This window comes from Acipenser ruthenus, chromosome 15, assembly GCF_902713425.1.
Source record: "Acipenser ruthenus chromosome 15, fAciRut3.2 maternal haplotype, whole genome shotgun sequence".
Lineage (NCBI taxonomy): Eukaryota > Metazoa > Chordata > Actinopteri > Acipenseriformes > Acipenseridae > Acipenser > Acipenser ruthenus.
Window position 1 is genome coordinate 6,220,375 of NC_081203.1, and position 23,890 is coordinate 6,244,264.

The 23,890-nt window shown below is 36.8% G+C and overlaps 1 protein-coding gene across 3 annotated transcripts in view; it reads right to left on the reverse strand.

Annotated features, from left to right (window-relative positions):
• LOC117396751 (potassium channel subfamily T member 1) overlaps nt 1-23,890 on the reverse strand; it is a 136,814-nt gene that overhangs the window by 110,224 nt on the left and 2,700 nt on the right. For all 3 annotated transcript variants that reach the window (XM_058987045.1, XM_058987046.1, XM_058987047.1), the window contains exons 2-3: nt 12,673-12,721; nt 11,207-11,374 (exon numbers count right to left, since the gene is read on the reverse strand). In XM_058987045.1, the coding sequence (XP_058843028.1) occupies nt 11,207-11,374; nt 12,673-12,721 (217 nt within the window). The remainder of the gene's footprint in view (nt 1-11,206; nt 11,375-12,672; nt 12,722-23,890) is intronic.

Consider the following 23,890-nt stretch of genomic DNA (forward strand, 5'->3'; position numbering starts at 1 on the left):
TCAATAGAAATGAGATTGTTAGTCGCAGCCACTTTTGTGACTCATACTGTTTTTCTAGGCATCATTCTGAAAGGGACATGTTTGCTTTAAAATGTATTGTTTTCCCCACAAGTACATTTCAATTGTATTGATGGCTGTATTGTAGCACAGTAAAGTGCGACCACTTATGCTTTCAACTTGTTCCTAAATCAGTTGTTTGTACAGGAGTACAGTTTGTGCTTTGTCCATGAAGACATTGCTGTGGTGAGTACACTTAGAAGGAGCAACAGACTATCAAAAAGCTGAGAGCTTCCTTAAACCTGTCATATGCCAGCTATCAATTTTAAAATGTTTTAAAAACATGTTTTCTATGTGTTTTTTCAAAATGGATTGCTGGAGACCAACACAACTCATTTTGGAAGAAACAATAGACTTTGACTTGGGAGAGGATCATTTCTGCCCAATTACCTTAGCACAGGGCTCTCCAATCCAAGATTGGTTGAAACGAAAACCAGCAGCCACAGCAGCTCACCAGGACCAGAGTTGGCGACCCCTGCCTTAGCAAGTCCCCTTGCTCTCTAAATATCATGGCATCATTCTTTATAAAGAATAGGGAATGCAGGACAGGTAAGATTTATGAAATTAATCAATTGATTAGCTGGGCTTGCACAGGTATATAAGACAGGTATATCAGTGTGACATATGTTTGCAAAGAAAGGTATAACTGAAGGACTATTCTTTGTTATTGCTTGGTGCAATCACAGGATATTTATTGTCCTCTTCTTGAGCTGAAGTCTTTTCTCATGTAAGCCGTTAGCTTGCCCTCTGAGGCATCCTTTCTACGATACCCTTTTCTATGTAAACGGCAAAATAATCGGCTGAATAATCTCCAAAACAAGAAAGGTCATGCTAAAGGTCATGCACACCTGAAAGATTGCATTAGATAAGGGAAACGCTGTGGTGTGCCAGAAATAAATTCAATTACTCAAATGCATTTTTGTATTTATTTATTGCAGAACAGCATTAGCATATGCTTGGCGAATGCGATAGAGGGGAAGCTGCACTTCTCAGATGACTGTAAATTAGAAATGCAAATGCTTTTATGTAAACTGTACCAAACCAGACACTGTTGTGCTGATCCAGGGAAAATGACAAATGGTGCATATTGTATGATGTATAAGGGATATTTTTTATAAGAGCAATACAAGAAAAGAAAAACAGTAACAGCTTCCCATACCATTACAGACACACAGAGAAGTGTGATACAAGAGGTGCTGATTTAGCCTGCTAGGGAGAGGCTTTGCTTGGTCCAGTTCCCAAGTTGAGGACTAAGGTGTCATTCTTGAAATGACCAATAGGTGGCGATGAGTCATTACAATGCCAGATGATTTATTAGTTAAAAAAAAAAACAAAAAAAAAACAAAAAAAACTGTAGGATGCAAAACTTTAATGTTTATAATAAATAAATAAATAACAATAGAAGGGCATGTCCCTTTCATTCTACTCAAGTGCTCTCTGGAATGATGGAACTAGATTGAATTTCGAGTTTCATGCAGTCAAATTTACATCTCAAGTGGACTTCCTGCCCTGGCTGCATGTGAAATCTACATTGCCAAGTAATCATGCACACATGGAATTACATGGCTTTATTACATGGAGGGAACCTTGACTTTCATCTTAATATCAAAGTGTATGTAAGACGATTTAAAACCCATACTGTGAACTAAAATCCTTCTCTTAAAAGCTATAGGCTAGAGGGATCCAAACGTAGCAAAACAAACCATGCCAATAAAAATAAACTTAACTAAAAAACAGACTAAACTGCACACAGATTTTTTTTTCTACACTATGATACAGCTTCTATAGTTTTGTACTTTTATGTTTCATTTTGACTACTCTACCAAAGACATACTCTTTTCAAACTCATTAACCCAGCCCTAAATAGGGTACTTTGCATCTACTACTCACAATTGTAACCTTAAAGTATAGCTTTCTTTAACCTAGAATGGTGCAAGACATATACAGTCGCAGACAAAAGTATTTAGACATTTAAAAAAATGAAAAAAAACACAAACTGATTTCTATCATTTCTAACTGTTATATTGCTAGATATAAATGAAAGTAGAGATTCAGATTTATAATAAAACACATTATTATAGCTGAACCTCTACTTTCATTTATATCTTTCAATAGAACAATTAGAATTTACACAAATCATTTTACTTTTGTCTGCGGCTATATTTTTTAATGAAAATACTTGTGCACTCTAAAATACCTTTATAAAAAAAAATACAAAACAAGAACAGATAATTGCGGCGTCTTTTATCCGCACCGCAAACAATAATACAAATAATAATAAAACAGTGCACATATACAGAGGGGCGGTGCACTCCGCCACAGGCACATGGTATGTTTTTCATGTTAACGGTTCAATTGAGCAATGTGAATAATGTGGCATCAAAGCAAGGAGGCAGGAGTGCTGTTAAAATATTAGCATTGTATTGCATCAACAATACAATGGTTTAGAAAAAGATCTATGATGACATCTGTGTTCTTCATGCAGTCCCTAAGAGACCCCATCCCATCTGCTCTCTCTTCTCTCACTGCAATGCTTGCATCCCATTTGCGTTTAACAACCCCTGTAATTGCTCACACTGTGGAGTCATAATTTACTACTGGCACTCAAAGTGGGAATTCACCAAAAAAACACACACAGCAAAAAAGAAAAACTAAGATCTTTTTTTTTTTTTTACTTAATGTATTCATGCTTGGAGGATCAAAGACTTTGTGATTTTTTTGTAAGCTTTTTGTAATTTAGGAACTGTGCCAATATTACGTTTTGCAAGTGTCACCTAGACCATCGGATGAGAAGTTAGAGGTAAGGGTTAGGGTTGGAATCTTTTGCCAGAATGTACAACACAGCAAATCTGGACAAGGAATAATAGGACAGAGTTACAGTACACAACATTCAATATAAAAATGACCTTCAGAAGAAATGCTCTATTGATAATGTGGAAAGTGTGGAATACATGTTCTGCATATACAAGGATTCACTAATATATATATATATATATATATATATATATATATATATAAATAATTGTAACACAACCTTACTACTTTTGATTCGTTGCCCCTTTAAAAGTACAGACCCAGGACACAGAAATGGATTTTCAAAGCACTGACGCGCTATTTTTAATACTCAAACAAACAAAAACAAAATAAACACCTAGCTCTGATGAGCACTAACTAAACTTTGCCAGGTCCCTGACTAACACACAGGATGGCTAAGCCGTTTACCTGACAAATAAAACACAAAAACAATTCACAAATGCACAAAGAAACACTTTGCGGTACTAAGTTTGCAACGCGTGATTACCTTTTAAATACCTTTCTCTGTCTATGGTTCATGCCCGGGCTCTTCCTTCGTCAGCAGCCCCAAACAGAGTGGCTGCTTTCTTTAAATACCCTGCACCTGGCTCTAATTTACGATGATAGCCTGGTGCAGAGGATAATTACTAATCAAACAATTAAACAAATTAAATTAAACATTTAACTCAATGAAGGCTTTTCAGCCTGTGAACTTCTGGTAGATGAAGTCCTTTTCCCCCCACCCAGGACTACACTCTCACAATATATTATATATATATATATACAGCTCTGGAAAAAATTAAGAGACCACTGCAAAATTATCAGTTTCTCTGGTTTTACTATTTATAGGTATGTGTTTGGGTAAAATGAACATTTTTGTTTTATTCTATAAACTACTGACAACATTTCTCCCAAATTCCAAATAAAAATATTGTCAATTAGAGCATTTATTTGCAGAAAATGACAACTGGTCAAAATAACAAAAAAGATGCAGTGTTGTCAGACCTCGAATAATGCAAAGAAAATAAGTTCATATTCATTTTTAAACAACACAATATTAATGTTTTAATTTAGGAAGAGTTCAGAAATCAATATTTGGTGGAATAACCCTGATTTTCAAGCACAGCTTTCATGCATTTTGGCATGCTCTCCACCAGTCTTTCACATTGATGTTGGGTGACTTTATGCCACTCCTGGCGCAAAAATTCAAGCAGCTCAGATTTGTTTGATGGCTTGTGACCATCCATCTTCCTCTTGATCACATTCCAGAGGTTTTCAATTGGGTTCAGGTCTGGAGATTGGGCTGGCCATGACAGGGTCTTGATCTGGTGGTCCTCCATCCACACCTTGATTGACCTGGCTGTGTGGCATGGAGCATTGTCCTGCTGGAAAAACCAATCCTCAGAGTTGGGGAACATTGTCAGAGCAGAAGGAAGCAAGTTTTCTTCCAGGACAACCTTGTACTTGGCTTGATTCATGCCAAAGCTGCCCGATTACAGCCTTGCTGAAGCACCCCCAGATCACCACCGATCCTCCACCACATTTCACAGTGGGTGCGAGACACTGTGGCTTGTAGGCCTCTCCAGGTCTCCGTCTAACCATTAGACGACCAGGTGTTGGGCAAAGCTGAAAAGTGGACTCATCTGGGGGTGCTTCAGCAAGGCTGGAATCGGGCAGATTTGTCTTTGTGAAGGGTGCATGAATCAAGCCAAGTACAAGGTTGTCCTGGAAGAAAACTTGCTTCCTTCTGCTCTGACAATGTTCCCCAACTCTGAGGATTGGTTTTTCCAGCAGGACAATGCTCCATGCCACACAGCCAGGTCAATCAAGGTGTGGATGGAGGACCACCAGATCAAGACCCTGTCATGGCCAGCCCAATCTCCAGATCTGAACCCAATTGAAAACCTCTGGAATGTGATAAAGAGGAAGATGGATGGTCACAAGCCATCAAACAAAGCCGAGCTGCTTGAATTTTTGCGCCAGGAGTGGCATAAAGTCACTCAACATCAATGTGAAAGACTGGTGGAGAGCATGCCAAGACGCATGAAAGCTGTGCTTGAAAATCAGGGTTATTCCACCAAATATTGATTTCTGAACTCTTCCTAAGTTAAAACATTAGTATTGTGTTGTTTAAAAATGAATATGAACTTATTTTCTTTGTATTATTCGAGGTCTGACAACACTGCATCTTTTTTGTTATTTTGACCAGTTGTCATTTTCTGCAAATAAATGCTCTAAATGACAATATTTTTATTTGGAATTTGGGAGAAATGTTGTCAGTAGTTTATAGAATAAAACAAAAATGTTCATTTTACCCAAACACATACCTATAAATAGTAAAACCAGAGAAACTGATAATTTTGCAGTGGTCTCTTAATTTTTTCCAGAGCTGTATATATATATATATATATATATATATATATATATATATATAAACACAAAACAAAGGTAAAAAGACCAGTACAGACATTCCCACTTGGCCATACAGTACCTGAGATAGTAAAAACATCTACAAACTCCAGAGGGTTTCTTTTCAGAGTGGCTTTGACTTTCATGTTGCTCTTCAGCACTCTTTCATTTCACTGATCTTGACCATAAGCCCTTCCTCAGTTTCTGTAATTACTGCAGGTCATCAGCAAATCAAAGGGGGCTCGGGTCTCCACTGATGGAGCAGCTCAAGCTGCACAATACTGCAGAACAGACAGGGAATCCAATACAGGGAGGTCAAGCAGCACAACTGCAGAGATGTGGAACAAGGCATTCAACCAGGAACAAAAGAGAAGCATCAAACTGTCTTGATAGGATATGTGCAAATGCAATACTGTATCTAGTGTGTTCTGAAGCCCCTATTGTTTAAAGGCATGAACATGTGTTTCATAAGGCATTTCAACTTTTTAGGAAAGTTCAGGGGAAATTGCAGTGTTCCAAATAGACGATTCAGTGTTTCACTAAAAATAGTAACATAATTGTTATTTTTGTGTTCTTATCAGTAACACTCATCACCATCATCATCATCATCATCATCATCATCATCATCATCATCATCATCATCCCCATGAATAATACTACTACTACTACTACTAATCATATTTTAAGTATTATTTTATTGAATATTAATATTTACATGTATATTCTATGTATCTAAACAATTTCCAAAGCCAAATTATACAATACCTATTTTTCAAACAGTGCAACTTTCCACTATATGCTAAATAAAAATAAATGTCTTTTAGTTGTACACATACACTAGACAACAGTTCTAAGCAACACCACAGACAGCTTGTGATCGTGTAAACACGGTCATACTGAAGTGTCATTCTGGGCCCGTGATTGGGTAAACACGATAAAAAACTCACTTTGTTTCTGTGACTTGCTGGGCCACCATAATGTGCAGTACAGCTTGTTAACACATATCATCTATAGGGGAGGAATTGAATTTCACTGTCTGCTTGTTTGTTTTTTCCTATGACGTCACTGAGACGGGTATTTCATTTTTAAAGCAGCACACAGAAACCAAACATGACACAATAACTTGTTTAAAGCTAAGTAAAAATGGGAAAACACTGGAAATCTGATGTATTTTTCTTATAGTTATATTAGAACATTTATTCTGTCTTATGTTTTAACATATATGTTTTACAGCATTTATAAATATCAAGAAATGAGTGGATACAAGCAGATACTATTTCATGAACTACATTTCTCAGGCACATTTTTTTCCTTATTACTGATAATAATAGAATGAATAAACTATTATTTTATTTATAAATATTTATTTTGAGAAAATAAGCGAGAGTCGTGTATTATGTCATTGCAGTCACTCAGGTGAAACAATGTCTTGTAATTTGCCCAAACAAATAGTGAAGTATTGTAAGGTCCCTCGGATCATAGAATAACACGTTTCTATACATGTATCTCTAAGCAGAATACATAAAAAAACAAGTTTAAAAGAAATTATAAATAAAACGAAATATGTTTAAAAAAAGTGAAAAGATTATATGGTTTCTGAAGTACTTTATAATGTTCCCCAGTGTGTTCTGAAAAAAATGAAGCCAATTCCAAGAGACAACTTCTGAACATATAGGAATATCCCTATTATTACTGTATTATAAGTTTTTGGAGAGGTTAGCTGCATATAGTAACAGACGTTAATGTGAAACAAAAAGAGGCTATATTTGTTGCTTGACTTATGAACTGTACCACAGTGTGAATGATCGATTTCAGCTCCATGCTATTATATGGGTTTATTCAGCCAGGTTTAATATGGTACTAGACTATATGCCAAAAGGAAATTCTCTTAACACTACTTCTGGAAATAATGTGTATAGTCTGTTATGACACCGTCATATTTAACCAAAATGCTATAAATCAACTGTGCACCACCAATCCCATTTAATTGACAGATTACAGCCCACCAGAAGTGGTATGTAACATCATGTACACTCTCCAATCATGTTTTAATTTTTCAAATTGCTTGCCACTCACCTCATCTTCCAGTGTGCTTTTTATATGTACATTGAGTGAAGCTGGTGACTTAGTCAGTGCAATAAGCTGTGGTAGAAATGGATAGATTAATTTGCTACTCCATCGCTGGTATTTACATTTATTGGATCCGAGGATGACCCAAGCCCCAGTGCATTATTTGTGCAAGGTTTTGTCAAACAAAACTCCTGCAAAATTGAGACACCATTTATCTACAGAGAATTCGGAATGTGACTTTTTTTTTATAAACAAAAGAAACAAGAATTTTGCCATCAGCAACTTTCAATGTGTAAAATGACAACATTCCTTGATGAACTCGTAGCAAAGATGCAAACCCAGGAATTTCATTAAGTTAGGTACCTCATATAAATACTTTACTTTATACATGTACTTACACATATGCAAATTTGTTTCAAAATGCTGTTGTGAAAAAATGCGTGACAAGTGGTTTGTTGGAAACATCCAACCACCAAGGTGGTCCCTACATTGGAAAAGGTTGGGAACCACTGCACTACAACAGGGAAGGATGCTTGTTTAACTGAATACACATTTCTGTCAAAAGCAAGATTCTACTGTAATAAGCAATCATGTTGCGTACCCCAAACAAACAATGAGTACCCCAAGGAGTACAGGCAGTGTAAGGGTTCCCAGTACAAAAAGTGTTGAGAAGTCTGAAATAGACATCTTCATGTTGCTTCCACATACTGTAGATTTTAAGAATTAGTGTTTGCCCTGATACAATATTTCTACTTTCAAACACCAGGGTGTGAGACCTACTGTACACAGGAAATACAGGGAAGGTTTGTGGAATTTGCTTTATGGACTAATATAACCACACATTGATCTTTTTATTTTTACAAAACATGCACCCATCAATCTTTACCAAAAGAAAATCTTCTGAAAAAGAGATTTATTTTAAATTAAACAGTTTGTTTTCTAAGCTTATGGAACCGCACAAGCTAACACATCGAGCAAATAAACAAATAGTGCATCTAAGAGTCACTGAGATTGTGTTATTATTTCTAGATTTTCATTATTGGTTTTACTTGATAAAGAAGAGCCATACCTTTCTTGTAAGAGCATAGTAAATAAATGCTCAGTATTGTTTTTTTGTTCAGCTTCTATTCAAAACCGAATGTGTACTTTACGATAAATTCTATAAGAGATCTAAATGTTGAAGCTTGTTATTACATCCTTTGCAGCCTTTGTATTACTCTAGGAAGAAAAAGCCATAATATACTTATATTCTACACATCTGTCTCTTTAAATAAATATACCTCATAGTGTATAACACAATATAGACAGCTCTGTTTTTTCTTCTTTCATTTATACTATAAATCAATTCCAGTGCTTATGCAGTACATAGCCATTCCCTTTCCAGATTTCCCCAGCAACTCTGAAATGTTCTCAGGAGAACAAATGGCCTGATTACTCTCCTCTTCCTCATTGCTAACATTAGCTACAGAAAGATGAACACCTGAGCCTGTAAATTTACAAACCAGCCACTATACTGCCAAAGCCTCGATATCTCAGAGATCACTGAAGGTACTGAATTAATACTTGCATGGCTACATGAACACTGTATAATAGATTTGTAGGTGATTATGACATTGACCTCTTAATGAATGATGCTTTGTTTTTGTTTTCAATTTCTTTAAAATTAATTTACTGCATTGTAGTTTCACAATATGCTCATTTACTGTTAGTATGCTTTTATCTCAACCTCTGAAAAAACTAATTAACTTCTGAAAAAATAATTAACTGAAGCTGCAGTTTAATGTTACCCAAACCTCAATACACAGATACTCAGCAAAGAAAAGTGCAGCAAATTAATCATTTTCAGTTTGTTTCTCAAATCAGCGTTAACAAATGATGTGGCAAACACACAAGCCAAAATGATTTGAAAACAAATGGCATTGTTCAAGAGTATGGCAAACCTCTAATAGGAATTCTCTTCTAAGCAAATCATTTTAGATGAGAGGCACCAGCTATCATGTTTTGAATGCATTTCCATTTTTATAAAACTACAGCTGTCTTCTTTTGATAAGCCAGCCTGTATACAAACAACATGCCATTAGTGTCAGCTTACATACCCATAGATAACCATTTACAGCCAAAGAGAATATTGGTGTTTTGTTTGAGCAATCACTGTCCTTGACTTTCAGTTGTGAGAAAGGGTAATAAAAAGAAAACACATTTGGTACCAAACCCACCTAAAGACAAAATCAAGTATAAAAACATCAGCTATTTGTGCAGCCTTGCATCTGGAAGAACCTGCTGACCAGATGCCTCCCATCAGCCCTCGTTGATGTCTGTCTGATCAGAACATGATTTACAACAGGGAGATGCAGCATGTGTATACTGTATTACAAAAGAGATGTCAGAGGTGCAGCTATATTCAATGAGTCATGCAAGGGGTAGCCTTTTAATCAAAAGAGTGTGCTACATATAGCTGGTGTTGGTAATTTTTTGTAAATTCCACAGAAGGAAACACATGGTTTTATAAAGAATGGCCATGAACCTAGAACTTTAGCAGCAGGTCTGCAAAGTATTATTTATAGAGTGTGCTACTGTATATAGATTGAGAAGAGCTACTTTCTTTTTACTGATAGAGTTGCATGGAGTAGATGACATTAACCTACTTCAGGACACAAGAAAATACAAGTGTCTTGCACGCTTTTACTGATATTGCAAAATAAATAAATAAATACAATACTATATATAGACTAAAATGGTGGTTACAACATCACTGTCCCTGTTTTCTGAAGTTCTGAAATTCAAACAAATTCAACGGGACAATGTAAACACATATGATGGGCGGGATATAAACTAGATTATGCAGCAGTCAGCAAGCCGTACGGAGAGCTGTATGCCAAAAAAACTTTGCTAACTATGCGTAATGAACTTCAAAAACATTTTCTGTTATTTATTTATGTTATTTACTTATCAGCTATATTTAAAAAAAATACATAAGTCAATATTTACTTATGTATGCGGTATCAGCTATATTTAAACAAAATATATAAAGCCCTATTTACTATCCAACCTTGCCTCCTTATTTTCTTGACTGATTCATATATTAAATATGTACTGCAGACTCAGCCATAGTTGAAAATTAAATGCCCCGGCTTCGGGCATTATAGCCCCCCTGTGGGTAACAATAGTCTTCCCTCGGGTCACACACATACACACGCACGCACACGCACGCACGCACGCACGCACGCACACACATGAAGGTGGCTTTCATTTTGTGTGGACACAAGATCTTATTCAATTTGCATCTCTAGTGACTTCACAACGGATCGCGTTTGTCAAGGTGGTGAAAATTGTGTAATAATTCACAACCATCAAACAATAGACTGCGTAGGACAATACAATGCACTGATGCAGATTTCTACTTGCTTTTGGAACAGCGAGGAGCAACCAGAAAGACAGGTTGTTCGAAATCTGTTCGCGAGGAAAATGTGTGTGGGTGGCTTACAAAAGTGCATGCATATTGACTGACCAAGTTGGAGTTTTAACTTAACTTGATTTATTTTGTCTTAAACCATGAGTCATACAGTGTGTCCAGCATAGTAACAAGACCATATCCAAAAAACAATACTTTTCGCGAACTGGTAAAACCAAAAACATACAAACAACTTGGATTATAAAATCCAGAGGCGTAACACATAACGCAACACTATGCGTGCAACATTCAGGACTGACAAATCACCAAACACTTTCCCCTCTGTCAACAACAATCAATATGAAACTTCGTGTGCCATCCAGCTCTGCCGGCATCTTGCTCGCATTTAGCAACAAACTTTCAGCACTTGGACAGCTCCGCTTTCGCCCTGCAGTTCAGCTATAACAAGAGAATAAACGCCCTTACCTGTCCTCGTTTTGAAAGGATTGGTCTCCCAGCAGTAAATCCCTAAATCTGTATCGGGGTGGAAGAGGGGGTACCTCCGAGTCCATATCGTTCATTTTGAGGTTGGAAATATCCAGAATAACTCCAGCGTTGCTGCTGTTGTTCTTCTGGGTGCTTTCGGGGGAGAGCCTGCGAACAGAAGGATATTGAGTGAATGACCTGCCGCTCACACTACGCGTTGAAAAAACCGGCCCGTTCACCTTTCCGGTAATTTCAGAAGGCGGGATCATTAGCATCGCCTTTAGAAAACAAAACAAAACCAAAAAAAGCAGCGAGTTATAATACAACGAATAGCGTCTGAAATGGTATTTCAAACGGTCAAGCGCATGCTTTAATTTTGTCTGTCAGTTATCCTAAAAAGCAAAGCGTGTTTTCCTGTGTTACAGCTGTTCCAATTCTTCATTGAGTGTTGGATTTTTAGGTGTTCCATAATCGCCATTAGGGTTACGGGAATGTCGAAAAGAACTGCTGTAGAGAGAAAGACGTTCCATTCTATTAAAGACACACTGACTGTTCCACTTTGTAACTAAGCCATCATAGGTGCGTGCGTCTACATTTTACATTATGTTTAGTCCCAGAAGATGCTCACAGTGAAAATCAGAGATACATTTTAATTTAGTGGTTTTATTATTTTGCAAAATTAATAACTCAAAACTTTACTTTGAAAATTACTGTGATAATATTCTAGACGTGCTAATATTTTAAAGCAACTGTATTTAATCTAACAGTCATGTCATACCAGACTATCTGTATTTTTCCCTTACAATTGGATTTATTTATTTAAGCCACTATGAGGATATCGGCACCATTAAAATGAAATGTCAGGGAATGTGGAATAGACAAACATTTCGGCTAATTTGTGTTAGAAATGTTAGATATTAAAAGAGATCAAATACTGTATATACTACTTACAGGATTTTTAAAAAATCATTTCAAAAGTGCAATAAATGTAGAACATGCAAAACACACATTGCTAATATGAGCTTGGAGATGCACCTGTGGAACTGGTCAGAAGCTTTGCTATAAAGGTACACATACTGCAGTACGTATTCTACTTATTTAAAGGTTATCTTCATTCTCCAATTCATAATGACAGCTAAATAAGTGTTACAGCTTTTCCTGAACATTCAGTGACATATCCACTCACTGGCCAGATCATATAGTACTTGTAATACTTGCAGTATAAACGATCCAATCCCACAGGTGCAATGCAATCTCGTAGTGAAAAATAATACATGAAACAATCCATGTGCATACAAACATGGTGCCCCTAACTTGCTTTGGGACAGATTCGTGTTCATCATTGCATACTTGCTTGGTTTGTTATTCATGCACATGATCTCAAAGATCGATGTTAATTGCTTCTGCTATTCCTTTATTATAATCTGTGGTCAGCATGCTTCAGAATTGACTGTATTATATATTACCTTTCGCCCATGGAACTCGGGATATGAGATCTTGATCTCATGATAGCCTCTAGGTAAGAGAATTGAAATAAATAAAGAAAAACATTCATTACAGTTATACTAAATCAGATTTATGAACACAAGGACAAGCTAAAAATAAGAATAATACTGTACAAGCTCACGCCACTGGACTAATGGATGGTGTAACCAGTCTGGTTAGCTGATTTCCTGACCCACATCATGAAAGCGTATTGCAAATGACTAGCTCTGACTGCTTTAAAAGCACAGCACTCCTAGGTATGAGCTTTTGTCATCTGTAAAACTAAATTAACCAATACAAACAAATGTTTTAGTGGGACCAGAGTGTTTCTCTTTGACAATCCAGTTATTACCAGAGACTCTTGTACTGTATTTTACAGAGTACATATATAGACAGTATGACACATTTTCAGAGATAGTAACAGGCCCATGGTGTATTTTCTTCATTGCAGTCAATCAGTGGCATACTTTATAATCACCCAGTAGGCCAGATTCTCAAAGTGTATATTTCAGAATGTCATTGAAAGAAAACACATCTGTTCATTAAAAAAAATAGGAGTAAAACAAAAATCAAGTTCTTTTCAAGTGGTTGTAGCTCTCAAAATAATTCCTTAAATATCACTCCTCGTGCAGCCAGGTTGCTCTCAACTGTGTAGTTATGAAAAATACAATAGCAGGCATGTATTTTCATTGAACTAAATGTGAAGGGTTAACTTAATATCTGTTTGCAAGCCTTGCTTTCAGCACCTTGGTTATTGATCTGGAGAGTGAAATTGACCCTTACAGGGCCTTCCTTCCTGTCACTAAGCAACCAGCTGCCCCCCTGTTCACACATGCTGGCCAGGCAGGAACATGCTTTGGCCCTGATGAGGTGAAATGACCTAGGAAGTGAAACAATAACACGCCTCTTGAACGGCATTCAATTAAACTGACAACTTTCTTTAACAGTGTAGTACCATTTCCCCTATATTGGTCTCAAATGTGCAAACCTGTATTGCAATAAGATCCACTGAGAATTATTGCAAACATCAATAAAAAAGTAAGGGTACAGAAAATATAAGGAGATGTAAAATGTGTCTTAAGACTCAAACCATGTCAGTCAATAGGTAAGCAACTAGGTTGGTTAATGAGAGAAAAAGTGGGGACAATTTCACTCTCTAGGTGAAATGAACAAGGAAGTGCAAAACCACCAAAGCACGACTTGTTTAAGTCAGTGTAGTATCAGAAATGATGCTTTAAAATTAAAATACAAGTTTGCTAGAACATGTGTTTCTTTGAAAACAGAACTTCTGATACTTATATATAGTAAATGAAAGTGTGCGACAGGAAGGATTGGGGAATGTTAGCTAAAACCACTTTAAAAGTCTAATGTGCAGCAAAGGGAGAGCTAGGTTTCAGGTGGGACCCTAATATATGTTGCACAGAAAGAAGCTACAGGGTGGTGGAGGCAGGTTAAATTGACTTCACCAGAATCAAAGTGAAAACAAAGGAAAACTAAAATAATTACAGAAGAATGACAAGTGGGAGTTGTTCTGTTAGGTAAAAAAAATAGACCCATGTTTACTTTGTGCTTCGGTTTTGCAAATAAATACATTACTGGTTTGAGATGTAGACATGATAATCTCACCTCACTTGTTCTCATAGACAGTTTGAAGATTTCATCTTTCACAAATGATTTAGGTATGAATGAGATTCAAGTGGGAAATGTGCATCCTTAAGCCTGTTACTGGGCTCAGGAGAAGTAAACGTACAGCAGTTATGGCTTATTACTGGAGTTGCAAAATAGATACATCTGATTAGTCATTTTTAGACAGCTTTTGCCTCAAGGAAACAACAAATACAGCACCACTGAAGAAACGCCCTTTCTGCATTGCCCATTTTGCTTGTCCAATACGTGGAAACAGACATTTTACAGGTGTCAAGTTACACAGCAAACACTATGGTTTGTAGAAAGCGGCTAAATGAAATACACTTCCACCTCTGATAGTAGACATAGCGTTGAAAATATACTTGAGCACTGTGGCTACATTTAATTACTTTAAACAAAGAGATTAACAACACCGAAGATTAAAAACAAAAATGTATTAGTACACCTGGCTTGGAAATTATTTGAACTAAAATGACACATGTAGTTTATATGGCATATCTAAACGTAAATACATTGTATGAACTAAACTAATTTGTGTTAATTGAATAATCTAGTGTGACAGAAACAAAGTGATTCTTGGAGATACATCTCCCTCCCGACCTGTGAGGGCACTGTGTAAAGGGAACAGAGTATCCTGGACTGGATGGCCAGACAATTCATTCCCAGGGTTAGGCGGAAGTTGGTTATCTAGAAAAGGGGCGGAGCTCCGGTACACTAAATCATCAACCCGGAAGGAAAACGATGTGGCAGCCGTGGATTGGAGGAGCTGTTGCACTCATTAACCCAGGGGTCATAATAGATGGTACAAATGGGGACACAGCAATGTGATCTGTTGTAATGGTTAATGCTGAACCAGAAAGGAGTACTGCTGTAAACTGTGAGTGCTGAGTTTGTTTTAATTGTCATGTCTAAATTGTACTTGTTTGTTATTTAGATGGCTAACACGATCAGAAGCAGTCGCCAAAGGCCAGCTCTAAACCCGGACATTTCACTATATCACGGAAAACTGTAAATACACCACAAGCACTTTATCACTCACTGTGGACTTGTGTTTGCGTTTTGTGTTACGTGTGGGTGTTTAAGAACGGGACTGTTTATTATTTTGGGATGATTACAATAAAGCAACACATGCCGCTGTATTGCTTCTCATTATCATTGTTTATTCTTTACCACTGTATTTGGATCATCTGGATTATCGTTTCTGTCTGTTCATTAATCACTGCTGCATTACCTACACCTGCACACTGTTAACCACTTTGTCACATCTAGGCATTTAAAAAAGACTTTTACAATTTTACAAAGGTTTTTACAATGTATTAACAAATGCCAGTAAAAAGGAGAATACTACAGCGACAGCTACACTTAATGCAGAAAGCTAGAGATTAAGACAGTATTTAACATAATTGAAACTAACTAGAATATATAAAAGCTTTGGATACTGAACCTTAGAGTGACTGTCTGAATAACTGCCATTGCAAGTCTGAGGCTGTGACAACAATGCAGCATGATTCCTAATCTAGGTCGTGCAAGCTTAGTGTCACTTTGGCAGTAATTGGAAAGATGGTAGAAGCGGATAAAGAACTTGACTAATTCTGCTTTGATTTGTAAAAGGATTCGAAAGAGAACAAGCTCACAGGTATTGGATTCTGTATTTATATAGGAACAGGGCACGATGCACTGAGGCAATGGAATTAGAGAGGGAATTCAAATCTTCCGAGAGGCTAGATAAAGACATATCAAGAAACGATCCCAGACAAAAATCTGTCTTTACAGGAATACTGGCTCTGTAAGTTAACACACCACCACCAGACAAATGTTAAGAGCCTTTCACAGTAATTGAATCAGCTCTTTCATTTTAAACACAGTGGAGAATGTAAAAGTGGCTGTAGCCAACAAACTAAATCCATCCTAAATCTTCCCTGCCGTGCTTCTCCATTCGCTATGCAGGTCTCAACACACATGTATTTTTCTTTTAAAAAAAAAATGGGGCTGTAAACTAGGTCAAAGGGAGTTCTTAGTTTGTCTGCCTCTTTCATGAAAGTCTGATGCCATTCCACTTACTTGGTCATTTCATCTCAGCCGTTTCAGGGTGAAAGCATGTCAGTCAACTCTCAAGGTGAACTCACTAAGGAAGTGTAAGACTAGCTGAAAGCAAGGATTGCAAACAGAGATTTCTTTAACCTAGCGTAGTACCAGATGCGTTTTAAAATAAAAATGAAACTTGTGCGTTGTTTATATCTGCAAATCTGAAACTTGTATAGTGAATGGAAGTGAACGACAGAAGCAACCATTTTAATAAGACAGGAGTGAAGGCACGCTCTGAATACACATTTGAATAAGATAGGAGTGAAGGCACGCTCTGAATACACATTTTCATATTTAGACCAGCGGGACAGCTGAGGTTTTAATCTCTTCACAGCTATCAGCCATCACAATCAAGCTTATGTAAGGTTTTTAATAGGACTTAGTTAATACAATAAAATGCTACATTGCTAAAGTAGAGTCTAGTCACACAAATGTAACTTATATACAGTAAAGACATTCAGTGGAACTAAAACAATTGTTTAAAATAAGACTAAAAAGTCTGGTTCTCGGCTTTGGTTACATCGGACTTTCTACCAGTTGTTTTGTGAAAGTACTCAAGTTATTGCAGTACCGTCATTGGTGGGACCAGATTTGACCCACTCAGAAATTTGCAATACAACTGTTTCTATTCCAGGATGTGGAACTTATATCTTAATTTGTGCCAAATTTCACCTTGTCTTGTAAAAATTTACCAAGTGACCAGGAAAGGTCATATATATATATGAATGTGAATTTAAACAGGAAGACCTAGTCAGGCAAATAAACCTTTATTCGTGCACTTGCACTTCCAACTAGAAATAAAAAAAAGCAATTAACTACAGCAAACAGCCATTTACAGGTTGCAAATAATCATTCCCTTGAGTTCTCTGCAATAACCTGTGAATAATGACTTACTGTAAATGATTTAGGATATCCTAATCCTTTACTTCACCAGTCACACTGTTTGCATAGGAAGTCAGACACCCATGTCAAAATGCTTGATGTGACTGGAATTGTCAAAGCTTCTTCCCATTCCGCATCCCAATTAAACAGTGGTTCACAGGTAGTTCATTGTGCTGCCTAGACTATTCCCTTCTCATGTGATAAACGATTACATAGATTGTTCAAATTCTGCCATTCATTGTTTAAAGATGAAAGGTTAAGACCCTTTACACATTAGGTTCCAATCGTTTCCAAATGAACCAAGTTCAGATCCCATTCAGAAGAACGAACAAAGCTGATCGAGTGTATCCCTGAAGTGGTTGATTACGATGACATGTATATATCCCTCTGTCATGGTCTTGATTGGATGCTCTATCATTCTGCATTGACAATATTTATTCTGTGCACCATTGAGACTTCCAGTATATAATTGACTGTCCTGACCTCTTCAGCTGATCTGATTAGAATCAGTCTATTCAATGGGACGTTATCAAGCAAAATCATCCCATAGGAATGGGTCAGTAGGTACCTATTAGCCTCCAAACCCCTAAATCTACCCTCTACCCCTAAACCTAACTATGTTACTGTTAAACTGTTACTATTATTTCAACACCGCTTCTTTAGCACCCTCTAGTGGCTTGATCCAGACCTACTCTACCTGTTGGGAGGCTTGTAGGTACCTACTGGCCCATTCCTATGGGATGATTTCCCTTGATAACGTCCCATTCAATCGACTGATTCTAATCAGACCAGGTGACGTCTTTGTCCTTGCAAAGACTGAAGGCTGTCTTTTGGCAAATTATTAATACAAGTAGCCTTAGATCTCATACTGTTCTAACCTTTACATTTCCGAAAATAATTAGGACTTGTGATTTTGTGTTTTACTCTCCTTTAAAAATGTAATTTATACACGTTAAGCCATTCATGCATCTCAATCACAACTGAGAAACACATTAATAGTAAAATTGATTTAATTAACTTTTTTTTCTGTGAAACAACTAAATGGGCTTTTAAATCGCAAGTCTTACTTTTTCCTTTCAAAGCAGAAGTGACTCATCTTTATTAATGTTGATACAGTTAAGCATAATGATTGTAATAAAGTGTGTTCAGCATAAAACACATTATTTTTCATTATAGCTTTAATAAAGATTAGTCTCTTATTAACATCTCATTTTGTGTGTCTTGCTTGTTAATAAAAAAAATAAGGATTTTCTGATTTAAAAGCCCATTTAGTAGTTTCACAGAAAAAAAAAACTGTAAATGAAATACATTTTACTATTAACACGTTTCCCAGTTGGGACTGAGATACACAAATGGCTTAATAGGTATCAATTAAATTCTAAAAGAAAGCATAAAAGTTACAGTAAAACATAGGAAATCAGAAGCACTAAATATAATGCAGAATAAAAGGATATTTTCTCATGTTTAAAAAAAATAAGGGACTAACCTTGGAATAATCTTTAGAATACCTTGAAAACGTAATCTCTGAATGAGTTTAAACAAAAAGAAAAAAGTCTATTTATCAGAGACATCTTGCTTTGGCTATTTATTTTTTTTAATTTGTTTGTGATTATGTAATATGTAAAAGGTGGTGTCAGTTTGGATTGTTTAAACTAACTTTGGAAGGTAAAGAGTGTGTTTGTAGATGTAATGCTTTCAAACAAACCAAACTGCACACAGTGTGAAATAAACTGCACAGAAAAGAACAAAGTGTGAATGGAACTTAAAATCCCTTGTCAAAATTATAACAAAGATCCAATTAATAAAGAAGTGCTGTGTTTTTTATTCGTATGGACCCAGTTTTTCAATTTCAGTTTTCTATAAGTCGCTTGTCTCGTTTCATTTAAAGTGGATTTTTCAAGGCACTCCTGTGAAAGGACTAAATACAGTGTTGTGCTGCTCCAATTACAACGCCTACCTATCTTCATGGAAATTGAAAAGCAAAATTAGAATAGGAATAGGAGATTTGCGCTCGCCAGTGGTTCTCAAATGAATGGACTGTTAGAGCAACAATAGGCTACCTAAGGATACAGGGGACATTGTTTGAAAGGAACATGTGTTTCTGCTTATGAACACAAAAGTGAATTGATCAAAAGTATTCAACCTTGACCAGCAAATCAAATACTTAGAGTACATTCATGGAGTATTCTTTTTTTTATGTATGAAAAAGGAAGAATTAAGCCGCTGAATATGGAGAACTAGTTTCCTTAGAACAAGCTCTGCATCTGCTTAAAATAATTTGGAACAGATCATTCTGTCGTTGGATCTGAATGACTGCAAAGTCCAAATCACTCAACACTTGTGTAAAAAGCAATATACTGCTCTAATTCTAATGTGCATGGTGCATAACGCCACCTGGTGTCTCGATATTGCAATTACTGTTAAATCATACTGTAATGTAGAAAGCCACTTCAAAATGACAGACACGTTCTATTTTTACTCACGATTGCTTTCCCTGTGCAGATCCTCGAATATTAACAAAGGGCTTTTAGACAAGGGTAATATTTAATGAAAACATGAATAGAAAAACAGAAAAAGGAAAAGCAAGCACTGCAAATTACACAGATGTATGGCAATGTACAAAGAAAAAGCAAATTAAAAACCCATTGAAAACCTTACTGATTACGACCATCTCAGTGAAATAATCATCTTGCCTTTTACATAACTGTCAGAGTTCGCCTGTCCGCTATTTAAACGCTGACATGAACAGTAGATGGGAAAGGCAAGCAAACTGCAGTCAGACAGATTCCTTGTTTTTATTTGTCTCGTTAAATATCCTATAACTGAGGTATCTTGAAAAAGAGACTCAAGTTCAGTGATGGGGAACAATTCTTTCAATGTGATTTTGCAATGCGAGAGCTCAAGGACAGTCAGAACATTCTGGGTAGCAAATCAGTCCCAACACACGGACAGCTCTGAGTAAAGGCAAGCATGCATTTCAAATATTTTATTTGCAATAGCAAACGGATATGTTTTATATTAATAATGTATCTTGACCCAGTGAGATCCCCCCTTTAACATTACATTTGATTCATCACAACATTACCACAACTTAATTACACACCTAGGTTTTCAGTTTTTATGTCGCTATTTAATAAATTATTCAGCTATATGAGGACACAAACCAGATATTACTATAGGAAAAAGGCAACCCAACATTTTAGAAGCCTAATCAAAAAGAATACAAATACATTTAATTGAATCTCCCTTTGATGTGTTTAATGTATTTATTTTAATTAAAAGACATTTAAAGCAGCCACTATGCTATAGATGGCAAACAATAGGACAGCTGAACTTCAGTTAGTCAAGGGTATTCTGTGCATATCACCACACAAAGAAAAAAGAAATTGGAATTCACAGTCAATGAAAATGCCAGTACCCCCAAGGAACACGGACTGGCAAAAAAAGAAATATTCCATATAAATGTCACAACATTGATTAAAAGCACTGTCACGGTTTGTGTCCCGAACTACACAGTTCACCTGTTCCACAGCGGGGGTGTGAGGCATTGCACTTATTACCCAGCTAATATGAAGCAATTCAAAAGCATTATCTTCTCAGCCAGCAGCATGATAATCAAAACAGTGGCGGTTTCTAGTGTATCTGCTAGCATGAACCTTGCTGAAGATGTATATCCCAATCACCTGTAAATCGGCAGTCCACAAGGTCAACCTAACCCAGAGAGGCATAAAGTTTTAATAGCAACTGGCACATGAGTGATCCCAGTAATGGGATCATCAATTGTGGTCTGAAGGAAACTTGTCTTGGTGTGCACACTACACTAAGACTAGCAGCACACATTCCTTCCCATCTGAAGATAAGACAGACCTCATTTAAACTGTTATTACTTTTAAATGCACTTTAAAACACATACAGTACACTGTCTGACCACTTCATTAGGACCTGTCTACCTGATTTGATTGGGCATGCTAGGGGTATGTTCCCCTGGTATCATCCTTGGTCCCTTGATAACTCTTGAGGCCGAATGCATGCTGTAGTTTTCGTAAGCATTGTTGCAGATCAGGTCCACTGAACGATGCAGCATGTGTGCCCTAATGATGATGGCTACTTTTAAGACAGTAATGATCCCATCTTTTATGACAGAATTGTGCCAACTGGTTTGAGGAGCATGACAGACGCCAGACATCTGTCAACAACATGTCAAAATCTGTGAATATGAAGTCCCTAGTGTCTCTCCTTGTAGAAATGCAGAGTGCAAGGTAAGTCATGAGAGCGGGGTTTGAATCATATTAGTGACAAGTTGCTAATCTAGGCTGGGGGGCCACAGGGAGAGCTGCATTGGCCTTTTGCGGTCCCCTGGGGTAAGGAAGGTACATTCACTTTCCAGGCAGCTCAGCTTGTCCAGTCCCAGAGGTGTTGTAAGGTTGTATACAGTTCTATGTACCCTTAAAAAGGTAAGAAGTGGGAAATCTGAAACTTTGTCTGTGACTGATGCTCAGGGTTTTAGCTAGAATACTATACAGATATGATTAGCAGCACACCCTTATCTGTGCTGGGCCTCAGTGGAAATTTACAGAAGATTATCTAGGCTTATGTAATGGTGGATGTGAAGGAGTTTTTCTTGGTGTCCAGAACCTTCTGTGATTTATCCTGTACTTACTGTAACTTCTTGTTATCTAGTTTCTACTGACCTTGAGGGAAAGCAGATGTTAACTGTCATTTCACCATCTATCACACTAGGGAAATATAGACCAAATATGGGCATGGAAGCTATATGAACTGAGTGTATATCTGTGCTGGACGAAGTGATTTCTTTGCTCAGACAAGAACCTCTACTGACGCTATTAGGAGAGATGCTCCTTGGTAGCTCAGATCAACACCAGCTAAGACCTGAGGAGACGGTCTCATTTTTGTATTCAAGCTGTCTTGTTCTTTGCTGTTTCCACATTAAAAGACTTTGTTAATTTTGACAGTCTTTGTCCAGACTATTTCAGTGTAACTGAAGAGAACCTTACAGTGTTCTTACTGACAACTACACCACATGCCATTTACTGCAGCTGGTATCTAGAATATCAACATGTTACAAAATGACATCAACGCTCTCACAAAATGCAGTCCGCCATCGAACACCTGGTGTAAAAGGAGGGCATTAACAGTGCTATACTTCATCCTACCCCGAGAAGATGGAGTACTAGCATGTCTGAAGCTATGCAGCATGGTTATATACTGCACATACAAATGAATAAAAATGTACTGCCACATCATATAGGAAAAATGTAGGTACAGTAATTAATCATGGCTAGAACTCAATACTATGATACCGTGTACTCTGGTTTAATAAAAGCATATGAACTTTTTTTTTCGGACACATGTGACATAAGGAAGTTTCTCATTTTGATTTATTTTTCTTTTAATTTATTTTTTTAACGCTGTCCCATAATCATTTTATGCACGGTTTGCTGTTCTGTGTACACACTGTTGATGTCCCAGTTTGTTTATGGTAGTTTCAGCCTACTCAAAATGTCATTGAAGCCTTTTCGTTCTATTAACTTAACTTGCATTCTCTTGCTACTACCAGCTAGTAGTCTTTATCAAAAACATTTCACTCTGTCAGCTTTTAAATGTGTAAAAGACTGCAGTAAAAAAGTATTGGCACTGCATCTCAAAATTAGAGCTTAGCTTGTTAATTTAACTACATCATTTATATCAAGCCTAGGACCTTACAGTTACGGGGCAGTGTAATGACAGCCATGACAAATAAACAGCACAAATTACAAAAAATCAGCAATGTGGAGCTGAAATCTCCTGGGTTATGATTTCCAATAATAACCAAACGAACATAAAAAAGCCCAGGTAAGCAAATTGACAAAGCACAAGAAGAAAAAAGAAGAGTCCTTGAATATGTTTGCACTCTATGAAAAGCGGACATCACATGCACTTTACAGAGAATGAATAGTGAGCTCATCTTTCTGTAAAACAGAAACAAACAAAACACCTGCAGCATGTAGCACACTCTTGTGTCCATACACTGTCCTTCACATGACTTACTTGTTATGCATATTCCTATTAGCCCCTATTGGCCAATATAGTATAGTCTTGAGTGCAGCCATCAGTAAGTGTACTCTTTCTCTACCATATGTTTTGGCTTGAGAATCTCTGATGAACAGAATTCAGTAAATGAATAGTTTAAAATCTTAACAATATTTTTTAAGCCAAATACTAAGCTATATGATACACAACCCTTAGTGTTTACGCCACTGTAATGTTGTAACAATACCACGCATCAATATCTGTGGATATGACATACATTCCATTATGGGTAGCGTATGACTGGGCTACAAAAGCAATTTATTTTTTGGCAACCCAGCCCAGAATGCGCTTTCTTAAAGGCATAGAGTGGTACTAGGCTTGCAAATGAGAATTCGTTCTCAAGGGTTTTACTTGATTAAAGAAAATGAATGATTGATTTATTTCAGGTGAGTGTTTAGTATATTAAGCACATAAAACTGAATAAAAAAGTTACAATTGCAACTAGTGTGGTTGCTATTTGTTTCAATGGGGGAACAACATCAGACGTGTTGTGAT